The sequence below is a fragment of the Oxyura jamaicensis genome, chromosome 3, assembly GCF_011077185.1.
Source record: "Oxyura jamaicensis isolate SHBP4307 breed ruddy duck chromosome 3, BPBGC_Ojam_1.0, whole genome shotgun sequence".
NCBI classification, from domain to species: domain Eukaryota; kingdom Metazoa; phylum Chordata; class Aves; order Anseriformes; family Anatidae; genus Oxyura; species Oxyura jamaicensis.
In genome coordinates, this window is record NC_048895.1 from 60,217,581 (window position 1) to 60,239,614 (window position 22,034).

Below are 22,034 nucleotides of genomic sequence, written 5' to 3' on the forward strand. Positions count from 1 at the left end.
CTGGGGGCATTTGGCCGTGTCCTCTCCCTTCTGCAAGAACTGGTTTGATCAGTGGGAACGTGTCACTTCCTTCGTGTTGGTCAAGCCCCACAAAGCATGCAAACACACACAAAGGATAATGCCCACCTTGTCTCCCCCGGGAGAATGTTCTTCCCTATACCCATCTATCCCTCAGTCTTCCTGCTCCCCTTAAAAAAGTCCCAAAGATTCTCAATCTAAAAGATTTCTGAAGATTTTGTGCTGAGTGGGACAATAAACTATTTCTTCCCTCAATATCATCATGGGATAACAAGAATTCATTAGCCAGCCAAAAGGCACGTTAGGGTTGTTGGGTACGCGCAATATATTTTCTCTCCAGGAGATGGAGGTATGCACATCTGGAGGATCCTTGTTACAGCAAAGTCACGATCAAAAGGAAATTATAGTCTCTGGAAGTCGAATATGTAAGAAGTTTACCCAGAACAGCTGCAAGGCAACAAACCTGTTTTGTTATCTATATGTAGAGGGGAGGTGTTCGTTGGCATTGAACTCTGTGTTGCAATGTTGGTACAGCACAGTGGGTATACGTATATAATAATTAAAGAAAATACACGATCCAGTTTGAAAGTCCACTTCATTGTACAGCGTGTTAACGTGAACTCAGCATTCATGTGGGCGCAGCACACTGTTGGCACTCCACCTGCTCTACCATTCTGTCCAGTTTCCTACAAGGAGTTGCGGTGGTTTTACCCACTGGGCATCCAAGCTCTACCACATGCACTCTCTCACTCGCCCTCCTCAAAGGGAAAGGGGTAGAAAATACGATGCAGAGGGCTCAAGGGTTGAGATAAGGACAGGAAGATCACTCAACAATTATCATCACAGGAAAACAGACTCAGCACAGGGAGATTAATGTAATTTATTACCTGTTACTAACAAGTTACAGCAGTGAGAAACTACAAAAAAAAAAAAAAAAAAAAAAAAACTACCACACCTTCCCCCCATCCACCCTCTTCCACCTCCTCCCCCCAAGCAACACGGGTCCCCCATGGGCGGCAGCTCCCCCCAGACCCCTGCTCCTGCGTGGGCTCCTCTCCACGGGCTGCAGCTCCGGCCCGGGGCCTGCTCCTGCGGGGGCTCTCCATGGGCCGCAGCCTCCTCCAGGCCACCTCCACCTGCTCCCCCGGGGGCTCCTCCACGGGCTGCAGCGTGGAGATCTGCTCCGTGTGGGACCCATGGGCTGCAGGGGGACAGCCTGCTCCACCAGGGGCCTCTCCACAGGCCACAGGGGAACTGCTGCTGCCTGCCTGGAGCACCTCCTGCCCTCCTGACACACTGACCTGGGGGTTATTGGCTCGGCGCTGGCCAGCAGCGGGTCCCTTTGGAGCCATCTGAAACTGGCCCTTCTCTAACACGGGTCAGCTGGAACATTCTTCTCACAGAGGCCACCCCTGCAGCCCCCACTGCCAAAACCTTGCCATGCAAACCCACTTCAGGGGGAGAGTAAGAGTATGCAGGAGGTGCTGTCACACGATGTTCAAGAATTCGGGTTCTCACCAGCCAGCTGCTCAGGGCAACCCATTCAGACTCACTATCTCACTGCTTGTATTTTAAAATTCTTTGCTTATAGCTGCTACCCTCCATGCTTCCCAATCAATTCCTTGACACCTCTGGCTGTCCACCCTTTCCACAGCAGCAGCCTTCCTCTTTTTACCCTGTATGATCAAAATGGCAACTGAACCCGGGGGGACTTTTTCAAAGAGTGGTACTGCAGTGAGTATATAACTGTTCACTGTGTCTGTCTCAGCTGTCCTCTTCCTGCTACTTTTTCTTTCTCTGTTTCTCTCCTGGTCTCTTGCTGTGGTAGCCTCTACTTTCATCCCGTGCTTACCCTGGAAACCACAACCCATTTTTTTTCAGAAATGGCAGACCCATGATAGCTTAACTTAACTGCCAGGAACTGAGTATTAGGGAGTTCAGACAGTGCACAGGACAGCGAGACAGCCAGGTTGACAGGCAAAAGGGTCAGCTATTGAAAACTCCCAAGGTCCACAACACCACCAAACTCTGAACAGTCAGCTCTGAATTTCAGTTCTGAACAATCTTTGCAAAACTTACTTCCTTATGAAGTCTGTTTCTAGAGATGCAAAGCACAGGCAGCACTATAATAAATTTATAATGTCACAAGACAAAACTATCTCATTCCAAAACAGAATTTCTCAGTCTTGCTGAACATCAAGCTGGAAGCCTTCCTGTAAATAACAGTAGCAAATATTCTACCCTCTTCTTCCTAAATTATCTTATTTCCTGGTCACACAGTCCAGAAAAACATTCTGTATCATAAAAGTTTTTGTAGAGGGCAGGTTACTTTTACCCATTTCTCATCCTATCTCCAACCAAAGTCCTGCTCCCCAGACCAGATGGGTGAGGTATTTCCAAGCACCTCCAGGTAATAGTTCAGAACAGGCAACCAAATGCCACTACTCAGAAGTGCAAAAGGTGCATATATCAAGTTTTAAGTGCCTGTAGTAAGTATGGTGAGGCCATTCTAGGGGTTCAGAGAGAGGACAAGCTATGGCATTTCAACTCCGATGGAAGAAAAATCTTTGGTGTTGTGATAACTGAGTAAGTTTGCTGTCTTTTTGTTGCCTGTCACAGATTCTGTGCTGGACTCTCAAACAATGTGGTTATCATATGATTACCTTATGGCAATTATAAACTTTCTAACTACCTGCATGCACCACTATAACATCTGGAAAAAAACAAAAAACAAAACAAAACAACAACAACAACAACAACAACAAAAAACACACATATGATGCAAATAAGCACTGTGATTTCTGGATTGTAAGGTATAAGTGTTTCTAAGATGTCTGCAAATTTACTGTAAATAATATAAGATACATATTCCCAAATGTGCTAAGCATTTCCGAATATCCTGGATTTCCACACAGAGAACTATTCTTAAAGCAATTTTCTTAGTATGTTTTTATCTTGCAGAATAGGCTGTAGACTCTATGTAGTAGACTCTATTTGTAGTATTGCTCCAAGGCTTGAATTCTACATATGATTTGAATCTGAAAGATATTTTTAAGTTGCTGCAGACATGACATAAGCAAGAAAGGCTTGTGTACTTTTAAAATATAAAAGTTTTTTTGTAAGACTTGACAGGCTTTTGTGACAGGCTGGTAACAAGTATCTGTTCAAAGGCTAATAAATATTCATATCTGGTTTTGTAGTTTCCTTTTTTTTAAAGATAGAAAGAATTAACAAACTTTCTGCCAACCATTTTCTTCTCACAGTGAGCACTGCATTAGTAAACCATATGCATGCACAGAGAGTTCATGGCCCCATCTCATTACTTGAGCCGTAGCTCGTGCTGATCACAGTACATCACTGCTACATCCCATACTTTGTCCTTCTGTTGCACACATGGACTTCGTGGAAATCTGATTCCACAGGCTTTATTGGATTATTCATTACTTGCATGTAATTATTAATGAGAGGAGGACAGGGTCTGGAAAGTAGTTATACTGCTGAATATGTGTCTGCACTGAAAAGAGCAAGTAGTTGGAATGAAAACTATTTCACTGCCTGAACATAATTGGTTGTTTAGCCAAAAAATGAAAACTTTTTCTCTGCAGTTTTCTCTTTTTTTTTATTTTATTTTATTTTTTCTTTTATTACCTCCATTTGTGCATCATTCTTTGCATATATCAATACTTTCTTATTATCCTTTTGTTGAAATCAGGATCAACTTCAAGTGTTCTTCGTTTCTGGGGAGGGTAGGGCTGTTCAAGGGGCAGCATCCGTGAAAAGGATTTATTTTTATGGCTTTTTCTGGAGGCAGACAGGAAAAGATCAAGGTAGTTCCTAGTGATTTTTTCACTTCACGGCTATAATATATGCCACAAAATCTATTGTTAAAGTATGCTTCAGCAAAGGAAATCATGGCTGTTGTTCTTTGGGACTGATAAATAGTTTTAAAGTTTCCTAACCTTGTGATAAGAAAGTAATTGTTTTTTTCTGGTTGCTATGTGTGGAATTCTGAAGTTACATAAACAGAAATATTTGCCCTGAAATATCCCCATTATGCATCTTAATATTACAACTGGTGACTAGATGGAGTTCTGATAACATAGCAATAGGTGGTCTGACTTTTATTATGGTTTGATAATAACAACTCACTCTTGATCTCCTTCCTCATTTTCCTCCCCTCCTGATAGAAACTTGCATCACTTGTGTTGCTTCCTCCTCAGCTGCAGCCTGAATTTACTCCTGGCCAGCTGAGAGGTACTAATTCTTGTGACAATATTGCCGTTCAGCTCTTCTGTTACTCTTATAGTGTTCCTGTACCTTGCTATAGGCTGTGCGGATGATTAGCCACCTTGCTTGTTGTACCACTCCCAAGCAGCAATGCCGATTGCCCTTTGTCATGGAAGACAGGCAAGTTACTGCTCTATTTAAACCAGATTAATGCTTACGAGGCAAATTAGCAGCCCCACAGTAACTGCCAGTCACACCTGAAGAGTCTTAGAGAGCAAAGCTGGGCCACAGCGGTTGGGTTTTCAGGAACTGCAACCAGGTCGGTCAGCTGTAGCGGAGTCCCTGGAGCCCATCCCTCCCTTCATCACAGCTCTGCTTAGCTGCCCAGACGGAGAAAGGACCTCTTGGGCTCCTGCTCCCAGCTCCCTGCAGACCCTAGTGGTATTGCTACTGTTTTAAAAGACATGGGATTTTATACTTCTGTTGTAAGGCTTCTCTAGAATGCATGTTGCCGCACTTCGAAACATTGTTAGGCGAGGCATAGCCATAAGCAGCAAATACCCACTTGATCTTAGGACAGCGTTTCTCCTTACCTCCTCGCTTTTCTTCACCTGTAACATATTGAAGCTGCTGCACCTAGAGGACGAGCTGCACTTCTCGCTTTGCCAGGCCCAGCGAGCAATGCCCGAGACAGACACGCAGCGTACACACGGATCCAACTGGACATTGCCCTGATGTGCCAAGCCCGGTGCCGTTACACCGCACAGCACGCCTCCTGCAGCGCTGCGCCTGAAGACATGCAGGCACAGCCTGGAGCTTACACCCAGCCACGGAGGCCCCACGGCGCTGCAGATCCCTTCACAATACGAGAAATAAAGGAATGAACAAACCCCGAGGCGTAGCTGAAATGGCCGGGACCCGAACCCCCGTACCTTAGCGCGACCGTCCCCGCGGGCATGGCGGGGCTGTTCCGCACCTGCTGCTCTCACCAGGCCAGAGAGTCCGGCCCCTGCCCGGATCCCGGCCCCGACCCCCGATCCCTGCCCGGTGCCCGTCGGTCCCCGCTCGCCCCCCGCCGCTGCCCGCGGGGCGGCGCAGGACGCGCTCCGCAGCCGGAGCATGCTCAGTGGCGGCGGCCGGCGGGGCCGCGGCTGTGTCCCGGCCTCGCCTTGCCCGAGCGGCGGCGCCCGGCCGGTGGCCGCTGCCTGGCGGGGAGGCGTCGCGCAGCGCCCGGCGTCGCGGGCTCGCCATGGGCAGCCGGGCCACGGACGGCGCGGGGCCGCTGCGGCCGCCAGGTGGGGGCGAGGGGCGCTGCGGAGGGGGCGGCGGTGCGGAGCGGTGCGGGACGGGAAGGGACCGGGCAGCCTGAGGGGGTCGCCGCCGCCGCGACTCGGGGCTGGAGGGGGAGCCTGCTTGGTGCCCTGCCTGCAGGTGCTGCCCCTGCTCCTGCCTTAGCGAGGGGTTGGAACGTGGAGCGGTTTGGTGTAAGCTCCCCAGAGCCGCGCATGGAGGTTTCGAGCAGAATTTTCAACCCTGCTTTGCAGACGGTGCTGTCCTCTCTCCGTTTGTAACACACACACAACCAATTTCTCGTTTTAAGAAGACAGCACGCCAGAAGCGCCTGGTGAGGAGTCGAGGAGGCTTACCAGAGAGCAGCTATTCACAATGGTTGCAACAGCTTCTATAAACTTCAGTTCGATGATATGCTATTCAATCCTGGGACCTTTTTTCCCTGCGGAGGTAAACAATTTAGCCAGCTATTCTTTTATTCTTTAGATATTTTTTTTTTATTTTTTATTTTTTTTTTCATGCTGAAACTTCTTTTAAAAGGATTTTGGGCACCGCGGGACCTTTATAGGCTGTGGGTAAGCAGAGTTTTACCTTTCAGTTAAGGGAATTCATAGTGGTAGCTCGATGCTGTCCAGAATAGCTCAGAGCGCCTGTAACAGTGACCTGGACGCTGGCCACGGACTAATTTCATCGTCCCCATGACCGTAAGGGAGACAGCAAAGTAACGATATGACAGTGTACTTGCTTGGTTTCGTGTGTGCTCTGTCTTTCTGATGGGGCTTCTGCTCAGCAGCCATTTCCTGCAGTCACCTCTACGAGTGTAGCTTCCCTGCCCTCTCAAGTCTGAGAATCAGGTCTCCTCGTTGACATCCAGCTCTTAGTACGGTGAATCACAAATTACTGTGAGTTATACAGACAGGATAGATTAGAGATAGAAATTAAATATTTTTTTGCCCAGTGTTGCATAACAGTTTGGTGGTGGAGTTGAGATTAAAATCTGAGCCATGTCCTGACTTGCATTTCAGTACCTTAATCACTCAATGACTTTTTATTCATATCACCCTCTTTGTTAATTCATGCTTGGCCATCATTCACTGTGTTAAACTTACTGACCAGGTAGCTGCAGGGAAAAATACAGTCTCTGTTCACGTTGAGTGAATGCAATGCTTAAATATGGGATGAAAAAAAAATGCCATTATGCCTTTGCAACAGGAGCTCATTTCTCTCATGGTCAAGTTGTTCCCAATGATTAACAAAAATATGTTAACATTATTTTTACTGTAAATATTCCAATGTACTGCTTGTACCTAAGTGTGCTGTGCCAGCTGTCTAAGGCAAAAACTGGCCTGGCACATTTTATCACAGATTATCACTACTAAGAAGGGACCCACAAGGATCATTGAGTCCAACTCCTGGCTCCACACAGGACCATCCAGAAATCAGACCTTATTGTCTGAGAGCATTGTCCAAATGCTTTTTGAACTCTGTCAGGCTCCATGCCATGACCACTGCCCTGGTGAGCCTGTCCCAGTGCCTGACCTCCCTCTGGGTGCAGAACCTTTCCCTAACCCCCAGCCTGACCCTCCCCTGTCCCAGCTCCGTGCCGTTCCCTCGGGTCCTGTCGCTGTCCCCAGAGAGCAGAGCTCAGCGCCTGCCCCTCTGCTCCCCTCGTGAGGGAGCTGCAGGCCGCCATGAGGCCTCCCCTCAGCCTGCTCTGCTCTGGGCTGAACAAACCAAGGGACCTCAGCTGCTCTTCGTACATCTTGCCCTCTAGACCCTTTAGACAAGGACGGCAAAGATGATAAAGGGTAAACACGATACAGTAGAGTTAACAGACTTCACTGCCTTCCCATTGTGTGAGGGATCAAATCTTTGTAGGTAGCTCCACTACACACCAGCTAGAGTGATCGGTATCAAGTCTGGTCACCTAGTCGGTAGTATAGCAAACCGCAGTGTTTCCATTTGTTGCAGAATTAATGTTGCTTTTCCTTTGATCACGTATAGCTTAAATAGAAGTGGAAGGTGTCTTTGAATTGTTGCAGTGTTACCTTCTGAGCACCTACTGCCTTTGAGAAAGGAAATTGGTTTGTAACTGCGCTGATAGAGATAAAAAGAATGCACAAAGCATGAATGTTATTCACCCGAGGCATCTGCCTCCATCTTTACTGGTTGTGATCTTTTTTTTTTTGCAGGCAGAAAAAAAAGGTGCCAGTAACACAATTGTTGGCCTGATTTTTGGATGTTTTGCTTTGGTCAATTTCTTGACTTCTTTAATCTTGGGAAATTATGTAAGTATAATTGCAGCTGTGACTTATTTCTGTGATGACACAGGTTGCTACACGAAGATAGTTCTCTAAGGGTGAGAAAAGAGGTGTCTCTTCAGTAGTACTCTTGGAAGGTTGTCTGCAGTAATTGGAGTCTGGCCAGTCGGTCTGAATTTGACGTAGACCTTGTCAGCACAATTTCAAAATTGCTCTTCTACAGTTTTTGAAGGCAACATGGGGTGGCTGACATGCAACTGGTTTTTCTCTGGTTAACTGTTTTGTTTGCTTCAGAATAATCTGCTCATCAGTTCTCCTTTAATTTACCTTTCTTACCCCCAACCCACATTTTATTTATTGCACGTATTTATATATTCTGTTTGATTTGGCTGTGTTCTTAAGATGTTGTTTTTCCTTTAGTCTGCTGCACCCTTCTTCTTTTCTGGTATGTTGCCTTTTTCTTAACATTTCCTCCTATTACAACTGCTTCTTAACTCAGTTTCACCTTCCGTTTCATCCAATCACAATATGAGATAGATGTCTCCATTTTTTTCAGCTTTAATTTTCATGAAGATTCAGGATTTTTCTCTTTCTGGAGCAATTATAGATAAATCATATAAATCATATATCAGCTTATTTGGCTGGGCAGTCTCTTCTCACCCCATGGTGAGAGGTTTGTTCCTGGTGATGAGGTGGCTCATCAAAGTGCCACACAAGTGCCATTGGTAAGTCCATTGTAGGTACTTACAGTGGCATTTAGCTATGGCACAACCTCACTTGAGTACTTCACAGAAGAGAAAGAGAGAGATCCACCCTCACTTGAAGGCAGGTGAAGTGAACAAGTCTTTATCAACAGCGGTGGACAGTCCAGCAGGCAGAGATCTTGAGTGTTTCAGTGAAACTTGGCAGAATTCAGGTTTCAGTAATAATGACTGAAACACAGGGGACTTTGTCCAGGCCTGAACAAGAAAAAAACATCTGAAATACCTGCTTTCCTTAGGGGATGTTACAGCATGGAATTAGAACCTCAGGTGTACTTTGTTACTGGATTAAGTTAGTTTTATGGCATGCCTCTCATCATCCTTCACTCTCAAGTGATGGAGTCTGAAGTGAGGGAAGATGGGACTGTTTTTCTGGTAATAAATGGGGAGGGCTGAATTTACCGTGTCCCCTATTCCAAAACTTCCTGCTATTAAAGGCCTCAATAAATGTACTTTAAAATTGGCTTCCATTGACTCCGAGCCATATACGTGACAGGTATTGCTGACTTGGCACCGCTGACAGTACTGGAGGGGGAATGTATTACTTCTTGCTTGCAATGAGGAATGCTGCTGCAATCTGCTGCCCTGCAGAAGCTGCAGCATGCAGCTCTGAAATAGTTAACTGCACAATTGTCTTACCATTCTGAAAACTGGGTTAAGTCACTTAACCAGTTAGAATATTTTTAGGTTCAGTATTGCGCGAAGGCACGCAGGCAGGAGAATTGTCTCCAGATCTTTTAGTTAGGCTATAAAATGCCAAAAATGTTTTGACTTCTAGCTTTGGGAAATTCTAGCTTGAAATAATAACATGGAAATTATATTTAATTTACAGCTTACACAAATTGGTGCAAAATTCATGTTTGTGGCAGGGATGTTTGTTTCAGGATGTGTGACAATTCTGTTTGGGTGAGTAAATTTTTTTTTTTTGCATTTGTCTTCGAATTACCTTAATCCATATGAAAAGATGTTTTCAAAACACAGCTGGAAATACTTGAGCATCATTTAGGTTTTGCTTAGGTCACTTAGCTTTTTGCATCTTTACTTTTTATCTATGCCTTATAAAGCATAGTGAACCCTTCTCCATTTCAGTAGGTTTGAAGGCTTGTCTAGTACTTTGAAAGCCAAGGAGAAAGTCTCTATATATAAAATTAACTTCCACAGTTAATGAACTGTAAGAAATCTGTCAAAAGTCGAGCAATAAGGGAACTACTTATGTGTAGCATTTTAATTGTTGCTTTCTTAATAAAACAACACTGAATGCAGATGACAAGATTCACCTGTCAGCCAGTGAGGCTAAGCCACTCATTTTAGCAAAATAAAAACTTTATTAAAAGCTAAGTAAGCTCTTATTAGGTAGTTGTAACTCAATACATTAGACTCCTTGCATAGTTGCTTGGAAAAGCGGTGAAATACAACAGAAAGTGGCACTGGTGTTTTTCATGGCTTGGGAGGGCACTACTCTTTTTTCTTCCCTTTTCAAACACCAAAGAAAGGGGTAAAGGAGAAGGCTGTCTGAAATGGTTTGATAGTTTGAATGACTGGGATTTGAATAATGGGATTCAAAACCATGTAGCAATAGACAGTATTGGGTGTCTTGTAATTGTGCTCTTCAGTAAGAAATTATGTTTCAGAGCCTTTAGTGGATGACTTGCTGCATCCTGAGAGGTCTGTATTAACTTTTTTTTTCTTCACAGAATACTGGACAAGGTGCCAAGTGGACCAATGTTCATTGGTTTTTGCTTTTTGGTAAGAGCAATGGATGCAATAGGTTTTGCAGCAGCAATGACAGCATCATTTTCAATACTTGCCAAGGCATTTCCTAATAACATAGCTACTGTCATGGTAAGTTCTAAAAGCAGTGTTACAGCTGAGTTCCCACAATACAATGAATTTGCTGTAGGCAGCCTAAAACCAGGAGGATAAAATATGCTGTTTCCTCTGCAAGCGTATTTGAAGTTGTCGCATAGTCTTTCTTCATAATCCAGAATTGAAATCCTAAAACAAGTTTGGACCTTAGCATAACTTCAGCTGAATATAAATAATCAAAGCAGTGCATGCTACATATGTTTCAAAGACAGCTGGCTGAATCAATGGTAGTAGTTATTCGTTGATACCAGGCTATTAAAACACTACCTAGATAAATAGGTTATCTAATACTCAGACTTCAAAATAAATATAATTCTGGCTGCCACACAAGTGGCAGCACAATAAAAATGATACATAAGGGAAAAGTGTATGGTAATGAAGGTCTCCTTAAGAACACAATTAGAAATGTGATACAGCTGGTGGCTTGGTAGCTACCAAGACAGAGTTCTATCAAAAGACAGGTCACTTTAAGCTGTTAGTCCATTTGCCATATTGTGTACCATGAAGTGTTTTTCTACATGAGAGTAAAACCTCTTCAGATTCGTTTATGTAGCATTACTCTTCTTGAAGGGATGTGTTGGAGAGTTCTAGGTATTGTGAGCTCTGTTTGTGGTGATTGCAGAGATAGGAGGCAGAAGGAAAAGCTGAGGAGCTGCAGCAAGTTTCACCCTATGATAAAATCATGAAGTCTGAAGGAAAGGATGAGGGATTTTATCCTCACTTCCCACTGCCCTTCATGATAGTGCTGGAAAGCAAAGAGCGCTTTTCCACACCTTACCCTTTTGGTATTGGCTTTAAGCCCACCTTTTATCTATCCATACCCTGAAGAACATATGGGAGAGCTGGTAAATGCAGCCACATCAGCCTTGTCGAAGTTGGAAGTTCAGCAACTGTCAACATCCTCCCTCTATAGGAGGGATGTGTACACTGCAGAACACAAACAGCATCACCTTTCTTAGAATATCAGGTGTACCTTGTCCTCCCCTTACCTGTATGGCACAGCACCTCCTCCACTCTCATTAATTCATTAACTCAGAAGGGCTTAGATGGTGCGTAGCCAGATTTGAACTGAAGTCTCACTGATCATAAGTATTTTAGTCCTAGAACAGCACAAGTAAAAGCATTATTTGGATGCAATTATGTTAATTTGTGGGTGTTGAAGTTCACCAAAATTTTTCAAATCTGGCTAGAAATGTTGAGGACTTGCTAGTGAAATGCTGTTATTAGTTATTTCCTTTCCTGCTAGGAGAAGAATAGGCTGGGACCCTAGACTAAAGAACTTGGCTATTACTGACTGCACCCACTGTAGGGACGTTTGTCCCCTCTGACTTGTGTCAATAAAATTAAAGATACTCAACATTCATGTGTAGATTAATCCCTATGCTATCTTTGTGAGTCCTGTAAGTTAACAAAACTTTACCTGTGAGCAGCTATTACCACAAGCTGTTACTTGTTAAAAGAGGGCAGACCAAGCATTAATTAATCCAGTGTTGAGGCAGGTGGTGGTTAACTGGTGTTGTAACACAAGATTTAAATGGAGTTGCATTATTGTCCTTTTAAAGTCAGTATCTTATAAATGATACCAGATTACTTTGACTATAACTTAATAATCTGAGTTTTTCCCACTGCATTTTCACTGTTATTTCCTGCCCCCTAGTCAGCAAATCCAGTCACTCAGCTGTGGAGAGAAACATTAAATTTGATGCATTCATCTCATGAAATAATGACCCATCCAGGTAGGCTCATTTAAGACCCGCTCCACCACCAAGGATCGTCTCTTCTCTCTCATGTGCTGAGTGGGAGAGATGTTGACTTCAGCCGGAGTTGGCCTACAGGTGCTTTCCATTGGTAGAGCATTTGTTTTACCTCAGGGCTTGGATACATAGGTGATAGCTACGTGGCTAACCCTTCAGTGGGTTTGGATACAGGCAGTTCCCTGCAGTGAAGCAGGAGGTAATTGTTGTCCCACAGACAACTGTAAAATTCTGTTTGCTATCCCACCTTTTGAAGTCTCCCCTGGCTGTTATCCCCTGTAGCAATGAAGTGCCTCTTTCTTGTACTGGACTGACTACATTATATTGCTCCTCAGAGAAGCGGTTTGCTTTTTATTGTCACCTTGGAATTTCTCAACATACTGACTTTTTTTTTTTTCTCCTTTCTTTTTCATCCTTTAGGGTAGCCTTGAAATTTTTACCGGGCTTGGACTAGTGCTCGGCCCACCTTTGGGTGGCTTTTTGTATCAATCGTTCGGTTACGAGGTCCCTTTCATTACGCTGGGATGTGTGGTGTTGGTCTTAGTACCTGTGAACATGTGCATGCTACCAGAATATGGTAAGCACCCTTCTTCCTGCCTCCTTTACCTTAATTTCTTGACTATATAACTCTCCTTTAGAAAATTGTCAGCTTAACAAGTCTTATCCAACTCAAAGGGTTAAATGAACTTGTGATCCTGATCAGTCCCATGTTTCAATACTAAATAATGCATGCAGTTGGCCTGGAATTTATCCAACATGTCATGTCCATCTCTAAGATGGACAAACACTGAGAACTCTGGAAGTGAGCTGAGAGAGATTTTTGTTTTGTTGTATCTCTAGCTTCAGGGCCTATGAAGGATCAGTTATATCTTCTTAGTATCAGCTTGTTGTAGCTAGTTGAAGATGGAATAGGTTTTGCCTAGAACAAAAGAATTTGACGTGTTTGAAGGGTTAATAGTTGGGGGAAAAAACAGAATTACATGGAGAACAAAAGGGGGTTATTTGCACTGAATGATGCCTAATCAAATTAACATGAAAGAATGTTAAAATTAATAAGTGAGGTGTTTAACTGAAGAGCTGGAGGCCATACACATTTGATTAGATTTTAGATGATCTTGTTGGACGGAATGTTAACTTAAAGATAAATCTTCACAGAGGATGGCAATTGAAATGTTCCAATTCTGTTAGTCTTCTCTAGGAGAAACTTTAAAATACATGTTTTTCTTCTCTTTTTTTCTTATGAAAGCCTTGGAGATTAACTTCATATACACTGTAATTGAGAGGAAACTTAGGATGGTTAAAAAAATGCTGCTACTGATTTTTTTTTTCTGAGTGCAGAAATTGCATAGAATAATGATATTATTGGCCAGTTTGAAGCTACATTAATAAATGCTAGATCTGAGCTAGTAGATGCTAATGAATGAACTTTAGTTTTATATATAATACTCTGAGATTACATTCAACTATTAAAGCACAAACAGCAGCAAGAAGAGAGCCTGATTTAGAAATGACATCTAACAGAGATCTGAAGGAAGCTTCCTGTCTGGAATGCAGATAGAACATAACGTGTAAGAGGCGTGAATGAGTAGTTGCTTAAAAATTCAAACAGATCTCTACTGATAAATAACAATAGTTTTATTTTCAGAGTATGTTTCTCTCGTTGAATATGAATGGTTCGTCTACGGGGGATGTACTAAGATTTTATTCCCCCCTTTTGTTTGTTTTAAAATGAAATATGTCCATGAGATTTTCATTTTAAAAGGGCTGCATTTTCACGTACCTAGGAATAGTAAGTGCTTTTGTTCTAGTTGAGTGGGTTACATGCAATTTTTGGACTCTAAATCATATATTTCTCTTTTATTCACCTATCAAATTTGGTTTTTAGTGTAAAAATAAGCATAATAATCCAATACTGACTTTCATTTGTTTGTTAAATAGCAAGCTTAATGGGATTAGAAAAGAGGAAATACTGATTTATTTATTTATTTCATTTGAAGTTTATGCTGCTGAAAATAATGTGATTTTTTTTTTTTCTCCTCCTTTTCTCCTGAAACAGATTCAACCCCTAGCAAGGAGTCCTTTTGGAAGCTTATTCTTCTGCCAAAAGTCTTACTTCTCTGTCTTACTATATTTTCTCTAAGTGCGTGCTTGGGCTTTTTGGATCCCACAATGTCTCTGTTTATTCTAAAGAAGGTAAGTCTTGCTAACATGCAGGGAAGTCCTGACTTGCAGTGAATGACTAGTAAAAATTATAGCTTAGTATCCCAAACAACATTAAGTCTTATCTAACTGCATTGGTTTAATTAGCTATTAACTTGATACCCAAATGATTTGATTTCCACAGTGCTGATAAATCACAGCTTCCATTTACACCATTTGTTGCCACAGGGTCTCAGTAACTTTGAGTAAATTTGGGGGCTTTTTAAATATTTGCTTTTTCCTCTTAATTGGCTTTTAACTGCAGAGGCCATTCTCTGAATGGGCAATTTTTATAAACTAGAGACTTCTTCCTCCTCTCTGAAAGTGACTTCTGTAAAGTTGCAACAGTCATTGGCAGTGTTGTATCTCTTGATGGCGACCTATGTTTTGGGGAGCCTGGTGTCACAGCCCGGCCTTCTCTTACGACAATGCCAAAGTGAAACTGGTTGCAACTATGTAGCCTGCTAGCTCAACAATGTAGCCTGCTAGCTGGATTCTTCAGCACTCATTACAGAGACAAATGTTTTATTTGTTTTTAATTAATTTCAATATTTGTATTTATTTATATATAATTTTATTTATCTTCCTAATAATGATTAAGGTAATGACCTTCAAGTGAATGGTTTATGATTCTCATCCTTCCTGAAATTAAGCAATGCTTTTTGAGTGGTTTACTTATTGTTTTTCTAGGGAACAGCATTTCACAGGTTGTAATACTGCTGCTACATTTTCCATGTCTAGTTCAGCACTAAGAGCACTCATCCAGAATGGGGAGGAGGCTTGGTGCTAGCCTCTTGCACCCAGAGAGATGTGAATGTATGTCTTCTGACAGCCAGGCAGGATCTGTAATTATCCTACTGGAGAACGGTGCGCGCTGGTGTGGCTCGTTTGCTTTCTCTCTGCTCTGTGCTAGCAGATACTTGCTGTGAAATGACTGCAGCCTTCTTGGCAAGTGTTCTAACCACAAAATTAGAGTCATTATTGTGTTCTTGCATATAGCAAGGAAATAGTGAATATTTATGTAGTCTGTGCCACATGAAACACCTTGGAATACCTTGTAACTGGTAGTTAAAACCCTAATTTGAGAGTCTAGTATGCATTTTGTTCGTTATGCATTGTGTTTCAATATAGAGATGTTGCTGCATTAGGAAAATGTAGACCTCGGGGTATTTGCTAAAAGCCTCTTACTCAATCTCATAAAAATGTTTCTTTGGTTGGAAAGCCATAGCTGTGTTTTACTGCACTGCTTTCTTCTAAGATGCCCTGATTAGCCGTGGATGACTGCAGTGTTTATGGTTTTCTAAATAAAAATAAAACTGAAGATTGGAGAGGTAAAGACTAAATCAACCTAAACTTCAGTGTGTCAAGTGTCTGTTTTGAATTTGGCAGCCATCAGTGTTAGAACCCAGTTGTGCTAGTGTAGGGACATGGCACAGTGTTTGTGCCTTGGTCAGACCTTATCTGAGTTCAGTCACATGAGACTGTTGCTCCATGTATAGAAATGGAATAAAACTGGATCTCCACTGATGACTTCAAATACTTGCCAAAACTCTGTATGGTCTCAATAAAATATGTAAAAATCATGCACAGATGGCAGTTATTTGACCTAAAATGTAATTATTGGATTGCCCTTTAATGTCACATACATGGCTTGTGTGTTGTTGTTGTTTTTTTTTCCTTTTCATAGTTCAAACTCCCAGCTGGTTATGTGGGCTTAGTATTCCTCGGCCTGGCACTCTCGTACTCCCTGTCTTCTCCCCTCCTCGGCCTCCTAAGTGACAAACTGCCAGTGAGTACTATCCTGTTGGTTGTGTAGTGGTGGTAGCACACTCGGTACGTTTAGTTGAAACTGGAGGATTTCCCATATGGAAGCAATGTACATTGGCCTGCTGCTGTAAAGGGATTTGTGTTTCAGGACCTTGCATGTGTACTAAATACTGCCAACTTAAAGGTCATGTTTCCAGCCAATGTGGAACAGATAATGGGAGAGCATTTTACAGTTGATCGTGCTTTTGTCCACACCTAATTTTATCTCCTTCTGAGAAGACGAGCAAGATGCATCTAAAACTGTCTGGGTGACAGCCACTGCTAATTATCAAGGAAACCCAGACTTGGAAGGTGTGCATGAACAATGGTGCCAAATTCTCTTGACTTTTTTTTTAGCCACCACCTGTCAGAAACTAATAATGGCCTTTGTATATGAGAATTGCACAGAGTGCTGTATTATATTTCTTATGCTAAGGAAGAGTAAGACCTGAAATATTTTGCTGACAGAGCAGCATTACTCAGTATCCTGAAATCTCTGTATTAATCAGTGATTGCATTGGTGGTGAGGAAACATGAATTTGGTAGTTCTTGATGGTGTTCAGAACTTGCAGAGAAACTGTGTGTAATGGCAGTCTCTAGAGGAGCAGTACTTTTTGGATTATTAGGAAAGACAAAATTGTTGCATTAAATATTCACATTTTTAAATTGCATACCTCTTCCTTTTCTTTCGCAGCACCTCAGGAAGTGGCTGGTGGTATCAGGAAGCTTAATAACAGCCCTGTGCTTCTTCATGTTAGGACCTGCTCCTGTGCTGCACATTGAAAGGTACAGAACTGCCTCTTCTTGAACCTGTCTCCTTAGGTGATGTCTTAGTGATAGCTGTCGTGACTATAATAATATTAGTCCACAAGTCTGTAGTTTAGCACCTCTGACCATGAAAGAGTGTTTGTTTGTTTTTGTTTTTTTTTACTTATAATATGAAATTATAACTGTAAATCAGTGGAAGCATCTGAAAATTGAGGTGTAGCTAAGGTAGAAATAGCAGCTTCTTGAAATGCATCCTTTTCCTCTGCATTTTGTTATGATGTTTGCTTATGTTAGTGGATGTGGCGGAACAAATGCTGCTTTTTATTTTCCTTGCCTCCCAGTTCTGTGGCACTTCCACTGTAGGAAACCAAAATCCTCTTTCTGTCTTATTTTTCAATTTTCTCAATTTCATCAGTATATATTAACTGTGGGTTTTATATGCATGGCTATGCAGTGCTGTTGATTTTTCTTCTTTCCGTAGAGATTACTGAGCAAAATGACTGGATATAGCTTTGTTTTCAGCTAGCCAAGTAGAGACTATGTCTATTTCATCTGAACTCTGCATTGCCATAATCTTTGAGTTAATTCACTGCAAAACCCTGCTACGTTTAGAAAACAGCTGATTAGTCCTTTTGTCCTGGGTTATATACCTCTGTTAAAGGTGGTGATGGGCTTGCTAATATGCAGTTAGTCGACTCCTTCCTCCTAGACTTCTACTTTTCAAACCGAGCTGGTGAGAAAAATCAGTAAATTCTTCAACATTCTTTTCTTTGGGTATATTATATTAGAGTACATAATTTTACCTGCAAAATCCTTCACTTGTGCAACAAACTGAGGCTGGAGCTTGGATGTATGTATTGTTGAATTTAACTCGTCTGTCCACTTCTCTGTGTATTCCTCTTAAATTGAACTGCCTTTGATTAGAGAAACACTTAACTTGAGGATTTTTAAAAGCTTTTGCAAAGTCTTTTTTAGGCATAGAGCTTTATTTTTCAAGCCTTACTGTTCATTTACAATAAAATTCTTTTTGGCTTCAAGAAACTTAATTTTCTGGTCAGTCATGGTGAGCTTATATAACAGCCGTCAGTCAAATGGCGTCCTTGTTCGAAAAGAGTCTTGAGCTGTTGTTTAAATGCTTCTTTTGCAGTCAGCTGTGGATATTTGTCCTAGTGCTGGTTTTGATTGGCTTTTCCCTTGGCATGAGTGCTATCCCAGTATTTCCAGAGATACTGCACTGTGCATAGTAAGTAACTCTGTCCAACACATCTTCCATGCTACTCTTAATAGGAAGCTCAAGCTGTAATTTCAGAGGTGAACACAAAGTAGTTTTTTTTGTGGCCTTTTCCTGCTTCTGAGACCAAGGCAGCGAGTAACAAATGTTTCCTCTACTCTTTTGTCTAAGGTTTTCTGCCTGAGCACCCCAATAAGGCACAGTCATTGTATTTCAAATAAAATTTTGTAAATACATACATCTGTGCTGCAGGCACAATGAATTGACTTTGTGTCTCATAGTATCAGATGACCTGGGTGTGGTTACATATACATATCATTTATTTAGTAGCAGCAACTTTCCCTGGATTTTCGGGCTGCGTTAACATTAACAGCTGCACGTACAGGAGTTGCACTTGCTCAAAATACAAGGTCCGTGATGTAGCTTGGGAACAATGACCTAGAAGGATCTTGATTTACTGTTGTTAGCATGTTTCTCTAGAAACAAGGTCTTTTCTACTTAAAAGCCACCTGTCATTATTTTATACTTGCCATGTCAAGTACGGGGACTGAGTGATGCTGTGGTGTTAGCAGTCGCCCTTGGAAGACATGAGATGAGAAGTAGCACTGCAGTCCTCCAGAGAAACAGCAAAGAAGAAAGTATTGGGTAAACAGACATGATTCTGGTGTACACTTTTGCTTGTTAACTATTCATGTTATGCGTAAGTTAAAAGAAGGAAAAAGCTTTCTAGGAGAAGAATATAGAGTGAGATGCAGCAATGTATTGCGCTACTCTAACTGGGCTGTCTTTCTGCAGTGAGAATGGGTTTGAAGAAGGTCTGAGTTTGTTGGGGCTGGTGTCAGGGCTCTTCAGTGCCATGTGGTCCCTTGGGTATGTATACAGTCACCTTTTTATAAGCTAGTAGTGCTTACTTGTTCTACACTATTGCTATGTGAAAGTGTGCTAATTACAAATAAAGTCGCTCACCGCAGTCATTGCATTGACCTTCATTCAAGAGGTTCTTGCTGAACAGGTGCATAGTGGACATGTTAAAACAAAGCTTTTTATCCTACAAAGGTAATGGATTCTGAATTTGTCTTCCTTGAAATGTATGGACCTTCATATCAAAAAGCTTCAGTGATTAAGTGGATGTTCATTTACCCTTTTGTATAGTTGTTTTGTTGCCACTGGATTTTTTTTAATGCATATTATAGACAGAGGTGGACTCTTTTTTTTTTTTTTTTTTTTCTCCTGCATTTGTCCTGGTTAGAATCCTCTATTCTCTTTTAACCACAGCTGTTATTCAGGGTCTGTGTTTGCTTAGCTTAGCAGAGGGTGTCTGAGTTTCTTACCCAGTGGTTGCCCTGGAAATGAGTGAAAGATGCTACCTTCTGAGTGACTTCTCAGAGCTGTCCCTCAGTGGGAAATGAGAGTCCCCCTCTTGGCAATCGCTGTCAGGATGTTTTTTTAATCAGTCCTTCTAGTTCTTTGTGGATTTCAATGGTATGTATTTGCACCGTTTTTGTAAGCTAGCTGAAGCACTAGATGTCCTGTTTATTTGGTGTAGGGTTCAGTACAGATAAATGCATTATAATTTTAGCAAAACACAGTTTTTTGCTTCACCTAAACATGGCTTTATTATGACTTGTTTCCAGGAAGTCTCTCTGGCTGTACAAAGCTTTATCCTTTTCTGTAGCAAGTGTTGATATCGTGTAAGATCTTTCATAAAGTGACAGCAGTAGCATAACCTTTCATGGCATTGTTACACAGGCACGGAGGTGCAGGGATGTTACATAAAGCTCAGCCTTGTAACGACCACGGTAATGAGAACCACATCTGTCACAGTGTGCCTTCCTACCTGCCTGGATCCATCAGTCTTGTGTCTTGAAGTTTGGAAGGTTTAAATTTTGAGAGATCAGGGTTTAAAATTCTGTTTTGGTAGAAACAGTCTGTCTAGATGCTTTGTTAGAATGTTGTCTTTAATGGAGCCCCTGTGCAGTCCTGGGTACAGAAAAGAGTGCATTCAGCCCTTTGACATCCTATCTCCAGCTGAGGAGGCAACTGAACGGGTTTATTGGGGCCATGGCAAACAAAGAATTAATACTTAGTGTGGATTATAGGCAGCTCAGGTCTGTGGAAGACAACTACTTTCTTGACAAAGAGAGAATCAATGGAGGGAGGCCATAAAGTGCAATAAAACTTGTGCACAGAATCTGTGTGGCTTTTTTTGTTTGTTTGTTTGGGATGCCATCACCTCATTTTGATTTGTTGCAGGGCATTTATGGGTCCTACTTTAGGAGGATTTCTAAATGAAAAGCTGGGTTTTGAATGGGCCTCAGCCATCCAAGGAGGATGGGCACTGTTAAGTGTAAGTAATTACAAATGTTTTGCTTTTTATATCTATTGCAATTAAGAACTATTGCATAAGGTTGTTGTTTTTATGATTGTAACTGACTGTTTTCTCAAAGGGACTTGCAATTGGAATATTCTATGTTGCTGAGGCCACAAGACGAAGGTATGCAGAGATATTTTTCTTTATTTTACTTAAAGCAAATCTTTGGAAGTTGTGCTTCCCTAGTTTCTTCACTATCAACCTAATAATGCGCATTAAAAATATTGCTTACGTACTTTGTCTCTATGTTTTACTAAATCCTCACTGACCTAAACAGAAATCTGAACCAGGCAATGCCTGTTCTATACAAGCAACAGGTCTGTGGCAATAAAGAGCAAACCCTACTTCTGGTTCCTCCAGAAGGATATCTGAGAGCTGTGTCAGTAGGAATGTGTGTGAAAGCAATAGTATGTGTTTCTGTGCAATAGTAGGGGACCAAGTTCAATGATCCAGGTAGCTTTTTACACATTATGTGTGGGTTTTATGTTATAATGTTGGTATTGCATAGAAATATCTAGAGAATAGTAAACCTGTTTCTTCCCTACCATTCTTTCCTTCTGCAAACAGTTCGAGTTCCAGCCTGCAAAATCCTCCTGTTGCTAATGAAGAAAGAACTCATCTGTTGGCTAGTGAAACATAGCCAGAAATTATTTGGGTTCTCTATTTACTGTTGTGGTTTAACTTAGTGTCTGAGATGAGTGGACTTAACAGTGTTTCATTATTCTGGAGTTGGGATACACGACCCCCTAGTGACCAGCCATTTGTGGTTTAGTTGGAGCTGCATCACTGTTTTGAAACACTAAACAATGACTGCCTTTCTTTTGGAGGTCTTCATGTGGATTGGTTGCACTGATGAGTAACCCTCAGCTGTTGGCCTCTTTAATTGTATTCCATATGCAGTGTACCACTGTATGTGAAGAGGTGCATTTTCAAATGTCTGGCTTCTGTACTTGAGCCTGCTGTGCATTTTTCTTGGATAAAGCTACTATTTTGCTACTGTGATTTTTCTATATTTTTTAGAAGAATGGTATTCTTGTAATACTTTAACTGGTAACATAAAATGTTGAGACAGCATTTGAAATGGCAAAGCACCTAAGCACAATACTGTTTTCAATAAAGCAACTTTTCCTAAGTTTTGTGAATTTTCTTGGATAGGAAAAGTCTTTGTGTTTACCAGCAGTTGTGTTATATGAGTGTCTGAAAATGGGAAGCAAAGGTAATGAAGAGAAGACACAGCATCTCCACACAGAACTGATTTTTATTCCTGCAGGAGACAATGCACTCTGTGTGTGTATGTACAAACATGGTCGTATTATATATAAAGACTTCGTTTGGTCTGTGAGATACCTGTTTTGCTAATAAATGCCATCTGGAATATTTGTACTAAATCACTTTGCAATAGTAAAGCTATGGGAAGGTAGGGCTACTATTTTCCAACACAGGAAAAAAATCTCCCCTTCCTCTAGATGCTTAGCACAAAAG

At 41.8% G+C, this 22,034-nt stretch overlaps 1 protein-coding gene across 2 annotated transcripts; it reads left to right on the forward strand.

Annotated features, from left to right (window-relative positions):
• Positions 1–5,356: 5,356 nt before the first annotated feature.
• SLC18B1 (solute carrier family 18 member B1) lies at positions 5,357–21,684 on the forward strand. Of its 2 annotated transcripts, none has more exons than XM_035321324.1 (14): positions 5,357–5,540; positions 5,846–5,985; positions 7,728–7,823; positions 9,390–9,463; positions 10,252–10,399; positions 12,598–12,754; positions 14,234–14,370; positions 16,064–16,165; positions 16,877–16,968; positions 18,098–18,193; positions 18,977–19,051; positions 20,435–20,528; positions 20,629–20,675; positions 21,120–21,684. In XM_035321324.1, the coding sequence occupies exons 1-14, from the start codon at positions 5,495–5,497 to the stop codon at positions 21,190–21,192; spliced, it is 1,377 nt and encodes a 458-aa protein (XP_035177215.1). In that variant the 5' UTR covers positions 5,357–5,494; the 3' UTR covers positions 21,193–21,684. The 2 variants fall into 2 exon arrangements, with proteins under 2 accessions (XP_035177215.1, XP_035177216.1); XM_035321325.1 differs by having other exon boundaries at positions 5,362–5,540; positions 5,849–5,985.
• Positions 21,685–22,034: the final 350 nt, after the last annotated feature.